At 39.5% G+C, this 14,854-nt stretch overlaps 1 protein-coding gene across 1 annotated transcript; it reads right to left on the bottom strand.

Annotated features, from left to right (window-relative positions):
• Positions 1-613: 613 nt before the first annotated feature.
• On the bottom strand, positions 614-1,531 carry LOC121443927 (probable G-protein coupled receptor 141). The gene has a single exon (XM_041645688.1). The coding sequence runs from the start codon at positions 1,529-1,531 to the stop codon at positions 614-616; it is 918 nt and encodes a 305-aa protein (XP_041501622.1).
• Between the last annotated feature and the right edge of the window lie 13,323 nt (positions 1,532-14,854).

Here is a 14,854-nt window from a genome sequence, read left to right on the forward strand (position 1 = left end):
ACATAACCTTTAGAAGGGCAAAGCTAGAAAAACTTATTAAAGCAGAAGTCCAGACATTTCCTCCAAAGTTAGGATGATACAGAAAAGTTTCTTACTCCTCCATTTTTCTGATTGTTTTGTCAGAATGTGTGTGTGTGTGTGTGTGTGTGTGTGTGTGTGTGTGTGTTGACTGTGTCAACTTGTCTGTTAAACAACTGAGTTGTTTCCATTTGAAGCTATTTGATGACCAGGGTTAGCCTTGGGAAGGAGAAGTGGGATGAAAATGACTCTTCTTTACCTCGTTGCAGCAGGAAGCCTGGAGGGGGAACCATATGTCAAACCCATGGAAGTCACCATGCCCTAATAAAACTCCAGCATCCAGCAGACCCACTTTTCTGGATTGGCTAAGCAGACATTGTATCTTGAAAAATAATACAATTGCAATTCCACATAGGTTTACCACAACTCATTTTTGCAAAGATATCTTTTACAAACTACAAAGAGCACTTAGATACTTTTTAGTCCTCTTCTTTGTCTGGGCCAAGGCAAGGTTTTGATCAAGCAATGCAAAGCCATTCTTACCTCCCTTGCTTATTCTCATTCCCAACAGAAAGTAATAAACACTGTAGTTTGGCTAACGGCATAAAAGGCAGTTCCATAGGTCAATAATCTTTTGCTTAACCCAGTGGCTTCCTCCAAGGACAAAGAGAAGTAAATCATAGCAGCTGATTGCTGTTGTGCTTAAGAAAATTTCATTGTAAAATGCAACTTTGTCTTCACAGTTCTTGGAATGCGTCACTGCATACAAGTAATAAATCCTAAAGAACTGGTAGGGAAGAAAACAAATGAAGATTATGCCTATAAAAAACAGATTTTTCAACTGAGCCCAGAACTCCTGGTGGGATAGTAAGGAGTGGCGAAGCTTCCGCACCATGGACAGTGTGATGAAGACTTGGATACCCAAGAGAACCATTGCAATGGTTATGACAATAATGACTATCATATAGTTGAGAACTTGTACATAATCACGGACAAGTTCTTTATGGAATCTAAAGCAATGTTGCTCATTGTATTTTTCATTATTTCCATACTGAGAAACCACCAGGGGTACCACAATAACAATCACCAAAAGCCACATAGCAGTACTGGCAGCAACGGCATGCAGTTTTCTATAAAATTCTACTTTGTCTCTGCGCTTGAAGAAGATGAGGTACCTGATGACCAGGATCACCACGTAGAAGAGGAAGGTGAGGTACATGTGGATATGCAGCATGGCACTCACAAACTTGCAGAAAGGCAATCCAAATGTCCAAGTCCCCTTTATGAGGTATGCCACACGGAAAGGCACAGTCAGCAGGAATAACCCATGGACCACCACCAGGTTAATGACTGCCATGGTAGTCACTGAACGTGAGTTCATTTTCACCAGCAAGAACAGGATGGAGATGACACCTACCAGGCCGCCAATGAGCACTAGGAAGTAAAGCGGGATCAAATGATGGGCCACTATAGGATCACAAGAGGAAGTCTCGGAGGTATTTTGTTTGTCCATTCTTCCAACATTGCCTGCAAAAGCAAAAACACCAATGTACCTGGACGAACTTCCTGACCATTGTTCACAGCTCCTCTAGTACACTGAGAAGTTGGCTCTGTAGTTTATCTGTTTTCATGGTATCAGACTTCTATGCTTACAGAATGAAGATAATACTGCCTGCATATTTGTAGTTGCTACACCTAAAACACCAAGCCATTTCATTAGTTTGCTTGATATTTATTGTAGCCCGATACCACAAACTGAATTTAGAAGGACCAAAATTTAGAATTTTGGTTCACAGTTCTGATAGCTCAAGGTCAAGGGGCCACACTAGCTGACTGTGCTGTAGGGAGGTAGTAGAACCCAGGGACTGTGAATAGAATGTACCTTCTCTAACCTCTCTCCCTCTTTTTGCAAAGGCATCAGGATTTAATCATGAGGATTCTACCCCCAGAGACACATGGAATCTGAGTGACTGGTGAAGTGATGCGAAATATTTTGAGCATGGTTCTGTTTCTCTAAGTCCTTCTCAGTAATAAGCAAACGACCCAAGGATATTCATAATTAACTCCTTGAGAATGCTTGCTAGTTTGACGAAAGCTCAGGGAAGTCGAAGCAGTAAGTAACTATACAAACACTTACCTGCTTTTCTCATAGTTTTAACGTCATCCTCTGTGAGACCTTGGGTGAGTTCTTCCACTGAAATGTGACATGCCTCCCAAGTCTTTCATCTTCTACCTTTACATGACTTGTAAATTTAAAAAGACTCACTCTGACTACTTTTTTGGACTCTTGAACCAAAAAAGCCTCTTTGAGTACCTAGTCCTCTCTAATTAATTCTCCAACGTCTTATTTTGATTATTTATTTTATGTTATGTGTATGGTAGTTTTGCCTGCATCTGTGTATATGCACCACGTGAGTGCTTGGAGGCCAGAAGAGATTGCCAGGTCCTCTGGAACTGGAGTCCCAGATGGGTGCTGGGAATTGAACCTGGGTCCTCAGGAAGAGCAGCCAGTGTTCTTAAGTGGGAATCCTTTTCTCCAGCCCTCCACTAATGTAATGATTCTTCATTAGATATCAGTAAGAATTTTTGAATCATTCATTTTTCACTACACAAGTACACGACTAATTTCTTATTTAAATCTTGCAATGGCTTCTCATCTCAAAAAATCAATAATATCCTTAAATCCAGTGTGAAATTCTCTTTTTTAAATTCCAGTACTCCCTAGATTACTGTGCCTGGAATTTGTTGGTTAAAAGAGAAGAACTCAAGCCTAGAACTCTGACTTGAAGAGATGCATAGTAATGATGACATCCAAGACGTTTGCTTACTGATATTATGAAAACGGGAACCGAGCAGGAACATAATGCAATTATTCTCCAGGTTGCTGACATTTGTAACACATTTGCAATTGCTCCTAATGCTTTTCTGAACACCTCTTCAAACAATGTATTCTTACCCAAATTATAAACCCATTATTAAACCAAATTATATACACAATGTTGATGAATCTCAAAAGGTTTGTATAAATCATGTATATTCTCAGTGAGGTGGTGGTGCTTCTAAAGGCACAAAAAATTTAATGAAGTATAAAAAATATACTTTTTTGAACATGGAAGACAATTAGAAAAAACGATCTCTAAAAATGTTTTCTAGAGAAATAATAATTTATGAAAAGTTGAGAAAATGTAGTGATATACCATGCCATAAAGGTTGTATGTTGTATGATTTCTTTTTCTAGAAAATTCAAAACAAATGTGAGAGTAAACAGCTAACTTGTTGGGGTGATGGATGAGTGATATCATCATTGAACTATACTCATAAAATGACCAATGCCCAAGTATTTTCTTTACCTCAATTAAAACGTAATGATATCCTAACTCCATATCACAGAACACACTTTTTGTGAGCACAGAGCACACTTTCTGAGAGCTGTGGCCCACTTAACCGTATTTCCCTGTAAGCTGTGAGTTTTCTGTGTTATAGTGCGTAATCTCACCACTTGCCTTCACTGTTCCTCTCTAAAACGGCAGTGCTAGCGAGTAGAAATGATCTCGTTTCCATCTGAGTCAAGCATGGGCATGCCTCCAACACATCTGTTCACCATTTCCTCCAGCTGTTAGTTTAGTGAGACTAATCCTGAAAGAAAAGAGGAAAGCCAGTGGTGTGTCACTTGATCAATCTCTTTATAAACTCCCATGATCATTGCCTTTCAAACGTCAGAAGCAAGTGGCAAATGATTCCTGTGTGCCAGGACAATATTATATTGAGTTATTTACTCTTGCTGTAGGCTCACAGCTGTGCAGTATATTGTGACCTAGAATTTAAGGTGATAAGACAGCCTCTAGGCCCTCTCTGTAGCTCCAAGAGCAGGAGGTGGGCGTGTCCAAGAATCTATAGAGTGGTTCACTCTGCACATGCTCACTCTTCCTTGCTTCCTTCACTGTTACAGACTTTCTAAAACCATAGTTCCTGAATGTGACTGCTGCTAGAAATAAGAGCTGGCCAAAGATGAACGTCAGTATACAAAAGCATTAGTTCATCTGGTAATACGGCATTGGCTTGATCCATTTGCTCTAAGGACGTTGTGGCAGACTTCTGGTACTATAAGTCCTGGATCTCAGCTTTCAAGATGACATATTAAGCATCCATCATAAGTATTTTTGAATGTAAAGGGAATAAAACAGTTCAAAGTCAAATTGCTCAGATCAGACAGCCCTGCGGCCATGACTGTGAGAGACTGTCATGTTCGATGTAAGAGGGTCCAGACTATTGCTGGCAGCACCATCCCTAAAGAGGCGTTCTGGGTTATATAAGGAATCTAGCTGGGCATGAGACAGCAAGCAGTATTACTCAGTGGTATCTGCCTCAAGTTCCTGCCCTGCTTGAGTCTCTACCCTGACATTCCTCAGTGCTGGACTGTAACTTGTAAGATTAAATAAGCCCCTGCCGCGCACCGCGCCCCCCTCCAACCCCCCACCCCCCCATCCCCCCACCCCCGTCTGTGCTCTGTGCGCTATTACCCAGTTCGCGACAAGGGGGCTGGAGATTAAAATACACAAACACACACAGACAAAGAGACAGCGACATGGGTCATCCTTAAATTCCCCAAGAATGCCCCCTTTATTGTATTCAGGGACAGATTATATAGAGCCAGCCAAACCCACCAGAAACCACTCTCCTGCCATCGGGAACTCCTGAAGGTCTCATGCTCAGAGCAGCAGTAGGCACTCAGATCAGGGGATTACAAGAAACTCAGGATCTGGGGTCTCACTGCTCCCAACAAGCCCCTTCTTCTCACAAGGTGCTTTTGGTTTGTGTCTTATCATAGCAACAGAAAAGCAATCTAGGGCAGAGTCTATGCTACTTTATGATTCATAATTCTCAGCCTCAAGTGGCTGGCTGGCCAGATGCTGGGATTATGGCATGCACGTATCTGGCTCTGTCTCCAATGTTTCAGATAATAATTTTCTTTTAAATTTACCCTTTCTGTTATTTTTTGGGCGTGCTTTGTTTACAGAAATTCACCACCTGTGGGTTCCAACCCCTTGGGGGCACATATAAAATATCCTGCATATCAGATATTCACATTGTGATTCATAAGAGTAGAAAAATTACAGTTATGAAGTAGTAATGAAATAATTTTATTGTTGGTGGTCACCGCAACATGAGGATCTGTATTAAAGTGTCTCAGCATTAGGAAGGTTGAGATCCACTGGTTCAGAGCCTATATTTTGTACCTTTTTTATTCTCTTTAGTTATAGGCTTAAGGGCTCTTAGATTTAAAATACGCCTTTTTAAACAAGACTGTGTCTGCCTCTTCTCTTATAATACTACAAATTCAGAGCATTTTTTATTCTTTTTAACACCTTCCTTACATATTGGTGTTTTCATGAATTTTAAGTCTATGTATGTTTTATTCTAGAATAAACAACTTAAACATATGTCTTGTGGAAGTTTTTAGAGAAACCATGCAAAAAAAAAAATGGTCCCTATCAGCAAAGTCACAATAGGACAGTATGTGGCTTAATGTTCCCATTTGTGTTCAGAGAATCAAACTTTTCCATCTACTACAACTAAACAAAGTTAGACTAGCTAGACAGTGCATTCAAAGAAGTGGTTGGCAGATGTTAGCCACCACAAGTAGACAATGTGAGACATGAACTGATAAGATTAAAATAAGCTATCATTAGTCTTAAATAAAATACATAAAATTGGGACAGGCAGCTAATACTAAAGACCTTTGGAAAAGCCATATGGAAACCTACTACTAGAAATTCAAAAGGAGTTACAATTTAATGGTGGGGAAATAACTCCAAATAGACATTTTTTTATCACCAAGTAAAACTTCCAGTGACAGGAATGGATTATATCTTGTTGAGTTATTAGTCGAAAGGGTCCCATAGACTCTCCCCCTCCTAAATATTACAGAACTATTGGTTACTCTCCACAACCTGATGGTAAGACCCTATTGCTGAAGACACCACTTACATATGAAAAATAGAAACAGAAAAATTGAGTTGGTTCCCAAATAAAAGATTCACTCCTACTGACAAGTGTTCACAGTGCTAGATGGTACTTTGCACACACTAAAAGAGAAAAGTAATCACCAATATTGTTCAACTTCAAACCTTGATAACTACAATTTTAACCTGCCTGTAAAGATATACTAGTGACATAGTGGCAGAAAAGTTATGGAACTAACCAACCACTTTTTAAAATTGGATTTAGGACCTACTACATGAGAAGGAACCCATAACTGGCACTCTTGAAGTATCCAAAAGCCTGAGACTAGACAGGTCATGGGACCTAAAAAAACAAACCTCCTACTATTATTCTGTTAAATGAACATAACAGTAAAATGATTTCTAATGGCATATTGCTATACCCATAGATCAGTGCGTATCACCCTGTTCTCATCATAGAAATGTCTCCGTGCAGTGGATAGTAATTAACACAGAGATCCACAACCACTCAGTGTGCAGAGGGTAAGAGAATTTGGAGCACTCTGTCCTAAATGGAATGTTTTTATCTAACCCTTCCCCTCAAGGGTCAGGGATCTATGGCATAGAGGAGGCAAAAAGATTATAAGAGCTATAGATGGTAGATGATGCCAAGGGAACCCAACTTTCCAGACATAACAGAACTGATACATGTATAAACTCACAGAGATTGTGATAGAACACATAAGACCTGCACAAATGATTGAAACAATGTAGAAATTCCAGCATGGAAAGGGGGAATGTATATAGGGACCCATCCCTAACCAAGCAACTACTTGTAGTTGAAACCTTTTGGAAAGAGGGGAATCAGTTTTCTCCAGTGGAGTGACACTTGATACAACAGCCACACTTCAGGGTAGAGGAGATGCTCAGGAGTAGTTGGCCAACACAAATGGCCATGTTTTTTTTTGTATGCTTTTGTTTTGTTTGGGTGGTTTTTACCTTTTTGGTTTTCTTTTTTCTTTCTTTTTTTTTTTGAGAGAGAAAAATAGAGTGAGAAATAATATAAAGTTGGGTATGGTCAGAGACTGCTCAGACCCAAATAATCACACAGAAACTATATTAATTGTAACACTGTCTGGCCAATGACTCTGGTGTATTCCTAGATAGCTCTTACATCTTATGTTAACCCATTTCTATCCATCTGTGTATTGCCATCAGGCTGTGGCCTACCAGCAAATTCCTAAGATTCCAGCATGCCCTTCTCCTTCTGCAGTTACATGGCATCTCTCTGACTCTGCCTACTCTCTTTATATTTATCTCTGTTTGGATTTCCCACCTGGCTTTGCTCTGCTAAGCCATTGGCCAAAACAGCTTTATTCATCAACCAATAAAAGCAACACATATACAGAAGGAAAGCCCACATCATTCTTCCCTTTTCTGTCTAATTAAAAAGAAAGATTTTAATTTTAGCATAGTAAAATTATATATAACAAGACAGGTATTAAGCAAGAATTACAGTTACAGTACTTCTTTATGAATCTAAAGTTTTATATCTATTTTATCTTTTATCATAACCAAGGAACTATAACTACCTGTCTTCAAATCCACAAAGACTCCGGAAGCATATAATATTACCTAAGTAAACAGAAAGTACATTGTAAGCAACTCCCAAAACTCTAGAATTGAGAGACATCTCACTGCCTTTACAGTCACCCAAAGTTTATCTGTAACATTGGGGCATCTGTCTTCAGCCTACAAGCCCATAGTATCTGGCACACTTTTTCATGAAGCAGAAAAATTGAATAATTTTTCTTATAATGGTAAAGTTCATCAGTTGCTTTCTTCTGTGTCCTGTAAAATGTCTGGCAGTTTCTTCTGTAAAGCAGGAACCCTGAAAGACCATTTCATCTTTTGGAAAGTTCAGCAGTCACTTTGCTGTAAGTCCTGCATGTCTAGTTCATACAGAATACCATGCAAGTCCATGCATGAGCAGTTTCTTGCCCAAATAGATAAGAAACCCCATAAGGAGCCTCTTTGATGCCCATCATCCTATTGAAGTAGATTGGTTCTGCCAGAAGCAGATATGTCTCATTGTTGAAAAATGTCTAAGTTCTTAAAACATTTCAAATGCCATGTTCTGCAGGTCTTCGGAGTGTTGAAGATTATCTATCTAACTGAAAAAAATCTCTGTATATCTAGAAAACCTAACTAACATGACTGCAACTTTGACTATTATAAATGACTATCTATTAATTTGTAATATTTAATTATACACTACATTTTAAATGAGCTGTACAAACACAATACCTTAAACAAGAGAAGATATATATATATATATATATATATTACATGCAGTGTAACAAAATTGACCTTAAATACGTATCAATAGATCCATACTAATGCAAAGTATTCATCTCTATATCATATCCCTCTTTAAATTAAAACAAACATTTATAAACAATCACTTTGGAAATTTGGGCATAATTTTCTCCAAACTGTTTTCTGCTGTTTGTTGGGCAAAGTATTTTTAGGGTTCACAAAGACCTTTCAGAGGGCCTTATTCCATCAAACCATATTAGCCTGAAAAGAATCTATAGGTTTTTGTCTTTTGTGGAAACAAAAGTAGAACCTCTATTCCAAAGTAACATATCCTTAGACTCAAATTTTGAAATCAAGATACCTTTATGTTGGTTTAACTTAGCAGCCCCCAGAATCAAATGTCTCTCTGCATTCAAAAAATTCAAATAAAACATAACAATGTACATAATCCAGATTTTCTGTGTATAGTCCATCTTTATGTGGCTTATTTTTTTTACTTTTTTGATCTAGAACTGTCTGTTCTTTTATATTACATTTGCTGTCTCTTTACAGTCTTCACTTCTTTCTATAACTATCCACACTCTTTTCCCTCTTTCTCCCAAGACTACATACATTTTTAAAAACACTGTGTCTCAATTAGAAGTCTTTTATGTCTGAATCTATCTTATTGTATATCAGTGATCCTTTTCTGACAAGGTAAGCAGTGTGGTCACAGCAGCCTTGAATGCTGACTTTGCCTCTCTTGGCCTTTCAATAAGTCGGAGGCATGTTCACCGCCTGTGCGAGCCATGCTCACTGCCCCAGCTGCAGGAACGCAGTGGGTCTATGCTGCCATTAACAAGTTGAAGCACTCTTCTCACAAACCCCATTTAACTGCCCCATAGCAGAACCTCCCAAAAGAGCCAGAACCTTTTTGTTCTACCAGCACAAACCAGGAAGCCTGCTCTTAAAGAAGCCACACCCTTTTACATGGCCAGCAAATAGAGCCCATCTGAAGAAATGCAGCTCCCGAGAAGCTGTGGGTCTAGAAACCTTCTTTCTTTTCTTTCTTTTTGTTTAAACTTTTTTATTTGGATCCATGCCCCAGACAGTGGGGACCATTTTGTAGTCGGAGGCTGCTCACTTGTTTCCCCACTGCCCAGACCCAAATAATCCACAGAAACTACCATAATTGCAACAGTGCTTGGCCAATGACTCTAGCATATTCCTAGCTAGCTCTTACATCTTAAATTGACCCAATTCTACCTAGCTGTGTATTGCCACAAGGCTATGGCCTACTGGTAAAGTTCTTAAGATTCCAAAATTTCCTTCTTCTTCAGCAGCTACAGGGCATCTCTATGATTGACTCTGTCTACTCTTTCTCTCTATATATCTCTGCTTGGATTTCCCACCTGGCTTTGCTCTACTAAGCCATTGGCCAAAACAGCTTTATTCATCAACCAATAAAAGCAACACATATGCAGGACATACCACATTAGTTGGATAGATAAGGAGGTTGAAAGAGTTTAGGGAATGAAAAGAACATGACCAAAATATATTGTATGAAAAACAATTTTTGAAGCTGATAACTACAAAAAATTAAAACCAAGATAGCACTTTATACACTTAAAATTTATATCTTAAAATATTACATTAAACTAGTAATAATAATTCTAAGTATCAAAACAAAAAAATGAGCAGATAAGAGGAGGGATGTGGGTCTGGACTAGTGTCCGCAGGCTGGCTGGCTCCCCAGGGCTCTCTTTCCTCAGAGAGCATGTGTAAGGCACCCTTGCCCACTTCTCTTGCAGCTAAGTGAAGCAAATTCAGTTGTAAGGATGAATTCTAAAAAGCTTCCATCTGTTTTGGGAAAATTGATTCCCAAAGAGACAAGGTATAAATGGTAGGTAACCAAGAACAACTCCAGTTCCATCTTGGTAGCTGTGATAGGAGTCAATCCCACAGTGAAGCTACAGTTAATCACAGAAATGTGACAACAGTGTAGGATAGTTTATAGCCAGCAAAACAGCTGGAAGGTTGACCATAAGTGGGTAAAATCTCATAGACCGTCCAGGTTGCCAGTTAACAAAGAGAGGCTTAGAAATTGATGAAGGGGATTTTTACTCATTCCTAGCTGGGTGAAAAACATCAATAGAGCATGATCACCAGTCACGTGTGCCAAAGCTGCATGCATATAGTGTACGTGTCTTTCTCTGGCTCAGCCCATGATAGCTCAGAATGCCAAATAGTCTCAACAGAAGGTGTATCTGTCTTTGTCCAGTTTCTACCAGAAAGCTTCTAGAGACCCAGAAACGAACCAGCTCAGCAGCTCATCCTCTCTTGGGAACCCTTCCTTCCTTGGACATATCCCTTTGTTTTCCTTACTTTCTCACTTTTCATCAACTTCCCTTAATAAAGCTCACTTCCCCATTGCCTACTCCCACGGGTGTCTGAAGTTTTTTTCAGTTTTGTTGGTATGAAACAAGAAGTCACCGCTTCAGGTTGAAGTCGGGTCACCGTTGAGTGTCCAGTATCATAAGCACCCGGGCTGAGAACTGTCCTTGCTTCTCAAAAACTGCAACACTCTAATGCCAGGAACCTGGATTCCTTATGGCCCTCTGGGCACAGCGGCTCTCATGTCCGCTTGACCGCATCCATTGGCTCTGGCTGCAATCATCTCATATGTGTAAGAATCAAATTCTACACATATATTCATTCACTATAACTGTAAATGTTTCCTCCGTATTTGTATTTACCTACTCAGTTTCTTTATCCATTGCTTGTGATCTCTTCATGCTTCGCCTGGTTTCCATCGAAGGTAAGTTTTTCCACTTGAAAACTCCATTTAGCATTTCTTTTAGTGAAAGACTAAGAGTTCTTAGTTTTTGTGTGTGGGTGCATCTGAAAACGACTCCATTTCATCTTCATGAAGGGACATTTTCATGGCAGAGCAGCATATTTTAATGCTTTCTTTCAGTGTCTGTGTCCTGTATCCGAGCTTTCACCTTTGGCGCTTTGACCATCCATGCAGCTCTCGCATCTACTAATATCGTACATCTTTTTCTTAAGCTTTATGCAAAGTGGATGATTTTCCTTGTGCTAAGCATAGTCTCATGTCTGTGGTTTTTCTTTGATTTTCCTACTTGAGATTTCTCTTTTCATCGTAAATGAGTTGCCTGACATTCTTGGTTACCTTAGGGAAATTGTTAACGCTGACCCTAGAGACCCCATTTTGTTCCAATTCATTCTTTCCCCTCAGAGTTCACTTATGCTAGACTTCTTCATTGTTTCTCTTATCTCTGCTTTCTCCATCTCTTCTCCCAGCTGCATATTTTCATTTGTTTTTGTCCACTTCTCTTATCCACTGTGTCATCAATTAAAATGACTGAGTTCATCGTGAAATACTTTCAGTTCTTGATTGTGCTTATATTGATTCATAAATTTTATTTTGTTTATAAAACATTTCCATATGTTGTTTTGTCTTTGAATTTTCTTCTAACTCTTAAATATTTTAATCACCTTATTTTAAAAGCCTTGGTACTGCCACTTAAGATTTATTTCTATGAAATTTCTCTTGTTTTTCTGTTACACAATCATAGCCTTTCTCAGATCTAGTAATTTAATATTGATTTCTGGAATTTAAATTTTATGCAAAGTTATTTATTTATTTATTAAAGATTTCTACCTCCTCCCCTCCACTGCCTCCCATATTCCTCCCCCTCCCCCAATCAAGTCCCCCTCCCTCATCAGCCCGAAGAGCAGTCCGGGTTCCCTGCCTTGTGGGGAGTCCAAGGACCTCCCACCTCCTTCCAGGTCTACTAAGGTGAGCATCCAAACTGCCTAGGCTCCTACAAAGCCAGTATGTGCAGTAGGATCAAAACCCAGTGTCATTGTTCTTGAGTTCTCAGCAGTCCTCATTGTTCGCTATGTTCAGTGAGTCCGGTTTTATCCCATGCTTTTTCAGACCCAGTCCAGCTGGCCTTGGTGAGTTCCTGGTAGATCATCATACGTCTCAGTATGTGGGTGCACCCTTCGTGGTCCTGAGTTCCTTGCTCGTGCTCTCTCCTCTTCTGCTCCTGATTTGGACCTTGGGATTTTAGTCCGGTGTTCCAAAGTTTAATTAAAGTTTATGCAAAGATAATGTTTTTTCTTACAAGTAGGCATTACCTTTAACTCTGTAACAGATTATTTTGAACCATGGCTTGCACTGTGTATCATTTCCCCCTACATTTAAATATTGCAACCTAGAGAAAGAGGTAAACATCTGCAAACCTAAGGAAGATCCTAAAACTTACAGAATTTACATGGCATTCCTCCCAGGTTATATAGACAGCGAAGACGGGATGAGGTCTCCGGTCTCTTGAGCTGCCTGCAAGTCCTGCAGAGTGCTCCAGCAGAGCAGTTTCTGTGAATCATTACCCATATGTTGACTTTCAGTGACACAGCTGTCTTTGAGATATTCACCCTCTGGCCACAACCGGCCCCCCATAGTCCTGAAAGTAGCTTTCATAAACTCATTAGTTTACTAACCAAGATGTGACCAGAATCAAGTATTTGATTTGTCATTTGTTTCTTATCTAGGTTGCATAAAAGGCTCTTCCTATCTCTCCAAAGGAAGACACATAACAGTTATTCAGTCTTCACAAGTCTTAGTTTATTACTTTATTCCTTATTCATTTCAACAGTAGTCAAAAGCATTGTCCTGGGTATTATTAGCTAATACTCCAGACCTGTGGTTCTCAACCTGAGGGTCATGATCCCATTGGGGCAACACATATCAAATATCTTGCATATCAAATACACATTATGATTCACAGCAGTAGCAAAATTGCAGTTATAAAGTAGCAATGAAATTACTTTAAGGTTGGGGGTCACTATAACATAAAGAATAGTTTTAAAGAGTTGAAACATTAGGAAGGTTGAAAATCACTGGTCTACACTTACTTCAAGTCTTTTCTTAGAAAGCCATTTTTTTCTCTGCCATACTTTATAGAAATTTTCTCTTTCAGGATTGTGGTCTTTCACTCTAGAATCCATAACATTACAGAAGAATTTTAATTTGTAGCCCTGAGTTAGAAAATGGTCAGTCTGGAATAGAAGTTCCTTAGGTTACTTCTTTGAGTTCTCTCTTCAGTAGGCCTGCCTACTTTACTCATTCCCTTGGATACAAATTCAGGCAAATAAATTCTATATTTTATTTAACTTCATTAAATTTGGTGCTGGGGATTGCACACAGGGCCTAATGCATGCTAAGTAAGCATTTGCCATTAGTCTGTATCAACAGCTCTATGTTCTATTTTATTTGAGTTTTTTGATCGCTCATAGTGACACATCTGATCATTTGATAGCCATTCTACCCCATGATGATTCAGATGCCAATGTAGTTTGGGGTGTTTATGTAGCACAGGAAAGACTGTTTTAGAATTATCGAATTCTACTCAAAAGAGAGGTGCCTTCCTTCCAACATGCAGAGATTAGTTTCCTGACTTTGTAAAAGTTCTACTATTTATTGAATGATTCCATTACAATTTATAAATTATGTATGCTGTCACGCACTGTCAGTCTGGAGGTGTGTTATCTAATGGCTGCATAAGCGAATAGACTCCTTAATGTTCTCCAGTCTCCCTCCGTGCCCTGGCTACCCTGGCCTTGTTCCGAGTGCTGCAGTGCCCAAACTTTTCCCATCTAGCATTTGAATCTCAACCCAGCTTTTAGCCAGTTTATGACTCTGTCGCTACTTACGCTTTGCTCATGGCTAATCAGGATATTGTGGAAGACGGACTCACCCAAGGTACAGCTCCTCCATCCTGCCACAGGGCTCTCAGCGAAGCTGACCCTTGCACTAAGCTACTTCTGGCCTCTCTCAGTAGGCCTGCTGGGGGTGCACACTTGCTTGGTGCATATCTTGCCCAGCCATCAGACCTGATGAAACTGGGTAAGACAATGAGAAAACAGAAGCTAAAACCTCTTTCTGTCTAGTGTGTGGTTTCTTACAAAACAAAGAAAACTTTCTTCCTCTTTCTCTGAGGCATGTATTCTTTTACTGATGTCTTCAAGATGACTCCAGCCAATGTAATGAGCACCTACCTCCACGTTGACTACCAGCCTTTGAAAAGCAAGCAATTACCAAACTAGGGAAGAAGATGATAAATTGATAAAGGCTTTTGAGAGCACAGGTATTAACGGAGATCAGAAAGAAGTTAGAACCCATTATTTTCCGGGGTGGAAATAAAAATAGTATGTTTGTGTGTGCATGTGTGTGTGTATGTGTGTGTTTGTGTGTGTAGTTTTCCTATAGAGAGTATAGAGTAACTGTAGGGATGTATTCTGGGACTTTTAAATTAAATAACCTAGAAGTTTTCTATCTCTTTTTCTTTTCCTCAGCAAGGTGATTCATTATCCCATACGAATGAGCAGCTTACAGCCGTGGCTGTACATATCCATATCAGCAGAGTCCGAGAGTGACAGAGTCACCTGTGTGAGGAAAATGTCCCTGTTATATATGCCTCAGAGAAAGAGGAAGACAGTTTTCTTTGTTTTGTAAGAAACCACACACTAGATGTCCCTCAAAACAGACCATTTTCTGATCTAGGAGA

This window comes from Microtus oregoni, unplaced genomic scaffold (genome assembly GCF_018167655.1).
Source record: "Microtus oregoni isolate MIOR12 unplaced genomic scaffold, Mior012 000115F_ref0000277, whole genome shotgun sequence".
In the NCBI taxonomy this organism is placed as follows: domain Eukaryota; kingdom Metazoa; phylum Chordata; class Mammalia; order Rodentia; family Cricetidae; genus Microtus; species Microtus oregoni.

What these genes read in the sequence shown, in the direction of transcription:
- LOC121443927 (XM_041645688.1), bottom strand. Translation starts at nt 1,531, where the DNA reads ATGGACAAACAAAATACCTCCGAGACTTCCTCTTGTGATCCTATAGTG.